The following is a 6014-nucleotide window of genomic DNA, read 5'->3' on the forward strand; positions in this document are numbered from 1 at the left end:
CTGGTTTGGGATGTTTGACTGTCCAAAAGTTATTTTTACTGTGTTTAATGTGTTATTATTACTGCGAGTAGTTCCTCCATTTCCTTTGTGAATTGCACTAAGAGTACATCAACAGCACACTCAAAGCATTTTTTATGTACGTTGGCTTTCTTTGAGCAAATTTGGGACTTTTTGTGTGTGAATACATTACAACTTGAAACCTGCTTTCACTTGTGTGAAGTGTGCAGTGTGCAGTGGTGGTACAAGTACTCAAGTAGGCTTCTGTACTTAAGTACAATTCTGAGTTACTTTACCTGAGGTCTTTAAATTTAATGTTACTTTATAATTCGCTACATTCTAGGGGGAAATATACTTTGTCCTCCACTACATTCACCAGATACCTGTTGTGACTAGTTACTTTGCAGATGAAGAATTCAAAAATCTATTATGAGCATGAAAATACAATGCATTGTTACATAGTAAATATAATCACCAACAGTGAACAGTTCTACATCAATAATAATAATGGGGCAAAGACAGAGCCCATTTTCATCTAAACATAGGCAAAAGGAAAATATAAATAATATAAATATCTTGTAAAACTTACAGAGGTCATATGATTTAACAGATTTTTTTTTTGTACACTCAGATATTGAAAGAACATAATGCTTAATGTTAGCAGCAAGCTCCAGAAATCTTGATTTCTTTTTGAAGAATTTTGACTTGTGCAAATAAAATTTGGTTTAAATAATAAGCAAATTTATCCCATAATATTCTGAACATAAATCTTTGTCATTTTTAGTGAATCCAAACAATACATTTTGCCACCATAATGCAAACTGAGGGTAAATATCAACAACAATAAATTGTGGCTCTTTGCTCCAAAGTTTCTTGGTATGTGGGCAAGACCAAAATAAATGCACCAGCGTTTCGTTCAGTTCTCCTCAGAAAGTACAGCTGATATCAGTGTCCTTTTTCAGTTTTTGCAGGTAATAGTGGGTAAAAATGTGGTATAAATGTGTAATGTGGTAAAAATGGGTGGGTAAAAAAATCCCAACAGCTCTCCAACAAATGAATCTACACCGACACCTGCTGGCAGGGAGGAAGATTGCACTTCAGGAGCTGCTGATATTTAATTTGAACTGTGGAGACCAGAAGCTGTTGTTAAAGCCCTGCCATCAGTGCGTGCGTGGTGTGTAATTTCAGGTTTGACAAATCCTTTAACAGTACTGATTATTACGTATTATTATGCTTTGTAGCAAGACCGCTTCAATATCTTTTAAACGGGTGGTTAAATCACGTCAACTTGGCTGGAGCTAGCTAGCAAACTGCTAATTTAGCTAGCTAGTTGGTGTGCTCAGTTAATAAGGAAGTGTGACACTTAACAAATGTAAGGCTGGTTTGCACGCTAACGCTACGTTTTTTTGGGTTGAAGAGGGTTCAAAATAAATGACATACAAAAGCATTATATGACAAAGTGCAATATCAGCATCAAGGTGGTGATTTAATTAGCGTTAGCATTAAGTTATCTTGTGTTTACGTCACTTTAGCTAGTGGTGAATGGCCAGCGTTTAATCGTGTCACTTTATGGACACCACCAAGCAAAGCGTGTCAATATACAATCGATCGAGGATCATGGATGACCTTAAGGAAGCCAATAAAAGCAAGATGTCTATTTTACCACTGAGTCAGTCCATGGCTTCTTCTAAAAGGGACTTCCTCTGTGGACTATTATCAAGGCAGTTCAGTGTATCCTTAAATAAATCTAACAGCGCCTTTGCTCATTTACTGTCTGTCCACAGTCAGTTTGTGTGTCTTGTTATTTTGTGTGTGGTGGAAGAAATACTAACACCCTTTGCTTATGCAAAAGTAGTAATACCGCAATGTAAAAACACTGATAGAAGTTGAAAGTCTAGAATTCAAACTTTTATTTATAGAAAAAAAAAAGTACTTTTAAGGCATCAAAGTATTTTGCCACTTTGAGAGTACTATGTTATATATATATATATATATATATATATATATATTTTATTGGTGTGATTGAAAGCGAGGTAATTTAAACTACTTAAAATACTGTTGAGTACCTTTATCTTCAGCTTGTATCTGATTTTAAAAGCTGATTGCATGTAAAATCTTCATTTACAAAGCAACTAGCTGTCCAATTAATTTAGCACAGTAAAAGGAATTGTATTTCCCTTTTGAAATGTATCTACTATGATTATTGCTTTATTGTTACAGTTTTTTGTCAAGAAAGCAAACCGTGAATGAAATCCCACACATTTTCTGGATCCAGATTTGCTGATCTTTTCTGTCATATGTTATTGTATAGTGATTATCTTTGTTTTTCATTTGAAATCAAAATTTCCAGCCATTGGTTTTTTGTAACAACAACAACAAACATATATTTTTAAGTGAAAGACACTTTTCTATCTTAGTGTTCGTCCTCTCTGTCACAACAGCACTGAATGCTGCAAATCACAGGATGGACTCCAGTGGGAAAACCTCAACTGCACAGATCGTGGTGTTAGCCACCAGCTCAGCCCTGACTGCACTTTTCTATTCCATATACAAGAGCAGAGCTACAACTGTTGCCAGATTAAAGGTTAGCCACATTTCAACTCACTCCGTCTTTGTCGTGTGAATGTCAGTAGTGGGGGAATTGATTGGCTGTAATGCTCCATTTATTAATCTGATGTGTTTTATTTCCACAGGAAGCCAAGAAAGTGTCTATTGACCAGGATTTGAAAAACATCTTGTCTGAAACTCCTGGAAGATGTGTCCCGTATGCTGTCGTAGAAGGTTTGTTGGGCCACATTGAAAGCCTAAGTGAAGTTACTGTGGTCAGGAGTGTATTTTTACTATTAAATTCTATCGTACTGTATGTATCATACTAATTAACATGCTCATGTAAGGTAATAATTCTAGCAGTAGTTTTACACTGTGCATGTTTAAAATGTTTTTTATTACTGCAGGTGTTGTAAGATCTGTGAAGGAAACTCTGAGCAGCCAGTTTGTTGAGAACTGCAAAGGCGTAGTTGAAAGACTGACTCTGAAGGAGGAAAAGATGGTGTGGAATCGCACCACACATCTCTGGTAAGTCAGTGAGGCTTGTAATATTGTTATTCTGTTTTTCTGAGTTTTTAAGTATTGTGTTGTGCTGCTGTGTTTTAAGTCCAACTGAAATTAAATTACATTATTAAACCAATGTCTACTACAGCATACATATCTGCTCTGGAATCACAAGTATCCTTCTTAAACCAACTTATAAACGGGAACACAAATCTTGTCCTAGCCTGTTGGAATGAGTCACTGGGGAAAAGTGCACTGTTAATATCAGTTTGCAGGCTAGATAGCTAATTAGCTGCTCAGCTGCAGCACATTAAACAGCATGTAAACATAACCTGCAAATGTCACCTCGGTACATTGAGATGCTGCTGGTGTGTTCCTCACTCTTTAACACTGACACCAACACGCCTGAGAGGAAAATTATTTCTCATATTTCCCCAAAGACCTTATTTTTCCTACCTTTTAATTAGATTTTTTGGGCCGATTGCTGAAAGCAGCATCGGCTGATACCGATCACCGATCACTCAGTGAGAATCTACAATGTAAATAGTCATGAAAATAAAGGAAACGCATTGAATGAGAAGGTGTGTCCAAACTTTTGGCCTGTACTGTATGTTATATCAGCTTTTATATCATTGCAATGCAAACTGAATGTATTTGTGTTTTGGGTTATTGGTTGGACAAATCATCATTTGAAGACGTTATCTTGGACTCAGGACTCTAATAATTGTTAGATTAATCAATAATAGTTAACCCTAAACAAAACATTCATAGCTGTTTATATTTATAAACAGGAACAACACAGAGAAGGTCATCCACCAGCGCACCAACACAGTTCCATTTGCCCTTGGGTCTCATGATGATGAAATTGCTGCCACAGTACGGGTTATACGTCCACTAGACGCTGCGGAGTTGGACCTGGAGACCACCTACGAGAACTTCCACCCCACAGTCCAGTCCTTGTCCAACGTTATCGGCCACTTCATCAGCGGAGAACGTCCCAAGGGCATCCACGAAACAGAGGAGATGCTGCGCCTGGGAGACAGCATCACGGGTGTAGGAGAGCTGGTCCTGGATAACAACCTGATCAAGCTCCAACCTCCCAAACAGGGCTTCTGTTACTTTCTCACCCGGCTGGACTACGAGTCTCTTCTCAGGAAGCAGGGAAACAGCGTCAGACTGTGGAGGATTCTGACCCTTGTCTTCGGTGTTGCCGCTTGTTCCACACTCCTCTTCATCCTGTGGAAGCGATACGTACACCACAGACGGAGTAAGAAGGAGAGGAGCATGCTTGAGGAGTTCAAGGAACAGCAGAAGAAACGTATGCGTGAACTGAACTTGGAGGAAAGCAGCGTGTCGCCCACCGGCTGTACTGTCTGCCTGAGCCGTGAGCGCTCCTGCGTGTTTCTGGAGTGTGGTCATGTGTGTGCCTGTGCCCAGTGCTACGACGCCCTGCCAGAGCCAAAGAAATGCCCCATCTGCAGGGCAACTATAGACAGGGTGGTGCCTCTCTACAACAGCTAATGTGGACATACAGAAATGGGTATAACATCACATACAGTAGGAAGCCTACACAGCCTTTTATACTGGAAATATGTTATACAAAAGCTGTCTGTACAGCTGTGAAAACGGTAATATTGTTACTTTTCGTTGCACTTTTTTTGCTTTTACTCTTTCTTATAGATAAATAGTAGGTATCTGTGCTGAATCGTGATGCAGTCACATTTCCCATTAAATATTCAAATCAACTTTGGAACCTGTAAAAATAGAAAATGAAATTTTTTCATCTTAAGAGAAAATTAGATTTCTTCTTGCTTAAGACATTGGCAAATACTGGCTCTGTACCCCGATGATGAACCATCTTAGAAGTTAGTGTTTCTAACGTTGTTAAGCACTTAAGAGCGAGTGCACATGCACACAAAGGTGTGCGTTTGCACAGAGTTAAGACCTTCTGAATACACTTTAATGTAATGAGGCGCATTTAACTGTCAGTAAGCAGTGGTATATATTAAAATACAGAACATAAATTACATGCTGTAAATGACAGAACAGAAATGTTTTGCACTTCATCAGTATGAAAAAATAGCCTTATGTGCAGCCAACAGTCTACAGCTTTTATCTTGGTGTCTGTGTGTGTGTGTGTGTGTGTTTGTGTTAAGATTGTGGTAGACAACATTTGCACCACAATTATAAAGAAAAGCAATGAAAACTGAAATCCTAACATAACATGAAAACAGGAAGAAGAGGATGACAGAAACTGTCAAATGAGCAAATCAAATGTTCAATTACTTTTTTTGTATGATTACAATATTTTTAAATCTAAACCCTCATGTTAAATTAAATGTCACTTCACAGAATGTGTTGGTGGTCCATGTTTAGTATATTTGTCAGGGAACATGTACATAAAAACACTAATCTCATACAAAGAAGAGATGCATTGTACCAGATTTAGCCTTTAACTTTCTGAGATGTTTTTGGGAAACGGGGCCCATCTTGTTATGATCTTGTCTTGACATTTGATTTGGAAGTGTGTACAGTTACACTGACTCATTTTATGTCTTAAGTTAGGATTTAGCTCTGGTAAGGGCTGGCAGTTCATTTAAGGTTGTGTTTTGTACAGCTCAGACAAGGCAGAGGAAAGGTTGTGGTTCGCAAAAAAAATTCTCAAGGGTGAGGGGGGGATAATTGTACAAGCTGACCTTGTCCTGTTCTTTTGTGATTTTGCTCTGGGCGCTTGCTAATAAAGACGTGTGCAGCTGGTGCTAAGGCTCTACAGACACTAGAGAACACAGTGGCAGCACATGTAAATCTTACAGTACTAGAGCAACATCTGCATCACCACAGGCCACTAATTGTTGCACTTTGAAACTGCTTTTCCTGGGACAAAACAAAATTCAGCTCATTGTTTATTTGCAACTAAAACCTCATTAAAGGCAATTACAATGTTGACAAAATACTGTGGAAAATTA

The 6014-nt window shown here is 38.3% G+C and overlaps 1 protein-coding gene across 3 annotated transcripts; it reads left to right on the forward strand.

Annotated features, from left to right (window-relative positions):
- Window positions 1–1080: 1080 nt before the first annotated feature.
- LOC119887100 (mitochondrial ubiquitin ligase activator of NFKB 1-like) lies at window positions 1081–5697 on the forward strand. Of its 3 annotated transcripts, none has more exons than XM_038698033.1 (5): window positions 1081–1171; window positions 2439–2581; window positions 2691–2778; window positions 2952–3072; window positions 3840–5697. In XM_038698033.1, exons 2-5 carry the CDS (start codon window positions 2462–2464, stop codon window positions 4567–4569), a joined length of 1059 nt encoding a protein of 352 aa, XP_038553961.1. In that variant the 5' UTR covers window positions 1081–1171; window positions 2439–2461; the 3' UTR covers window positions 4570–5697. The 3 variants fall into 3 exon arrangements, with proteins under 3 accessions (XP_038553961.1, XP_038553963.1, XP_038553962.1); XM_038698035.1 differs by having other exon boundaries at window positions 1082–1185; window positions 2415–2581; XM_038698034.1 differs by having other exon boundaries at window positions 1082–1185.
- The last annotated feature ends 317 nt before the right edge of the window (window positions 5698–6014 follow it).

This window comes from Micropterus salmoides, unplaced genomic scaffold, assembly GCF_014851395.1.
Source record: "Micropterus salmoides isolate LMB-PRFRI ecotype aquatic unplaced genomic scaffold, ASM1485139v1 Ms_hic_scaffold_4004, whole genome shotgun sequence".
NCBI classification, from domain to species: domain Eukaryota; kingdom Metazoa; phylum Chordata; class Actinopteri; order Centrarchiformes; family Centrarchidae; genus Micropterus; species Micropterus salmoides.

Bases quoted from the DNA above. Each gene is read 5' to 3' on its own strand.
- LOC119887100 (XM_038698033.1), top strand. From the start codon at position 2,462: ATGGACTCCAGTGGGAAAACCTCAACTGCACAGATCGTGGTGTTAGCC. The intron at 2,582-2,690 runs GTTAGCCACATT...TTATTTCCACAG, and splicing joins CAACTGTTGCCAGATTAAAG to GAAGCCAAGAAAGTGTCTAT. The intron at 2,779-2,951 runs GTTTGTTGGGCC...TTATTACTGCAG, and splicing joins CCCGTATGCTGTCGTAGAAG to GTGTTGTAAGATCTGTGAAG.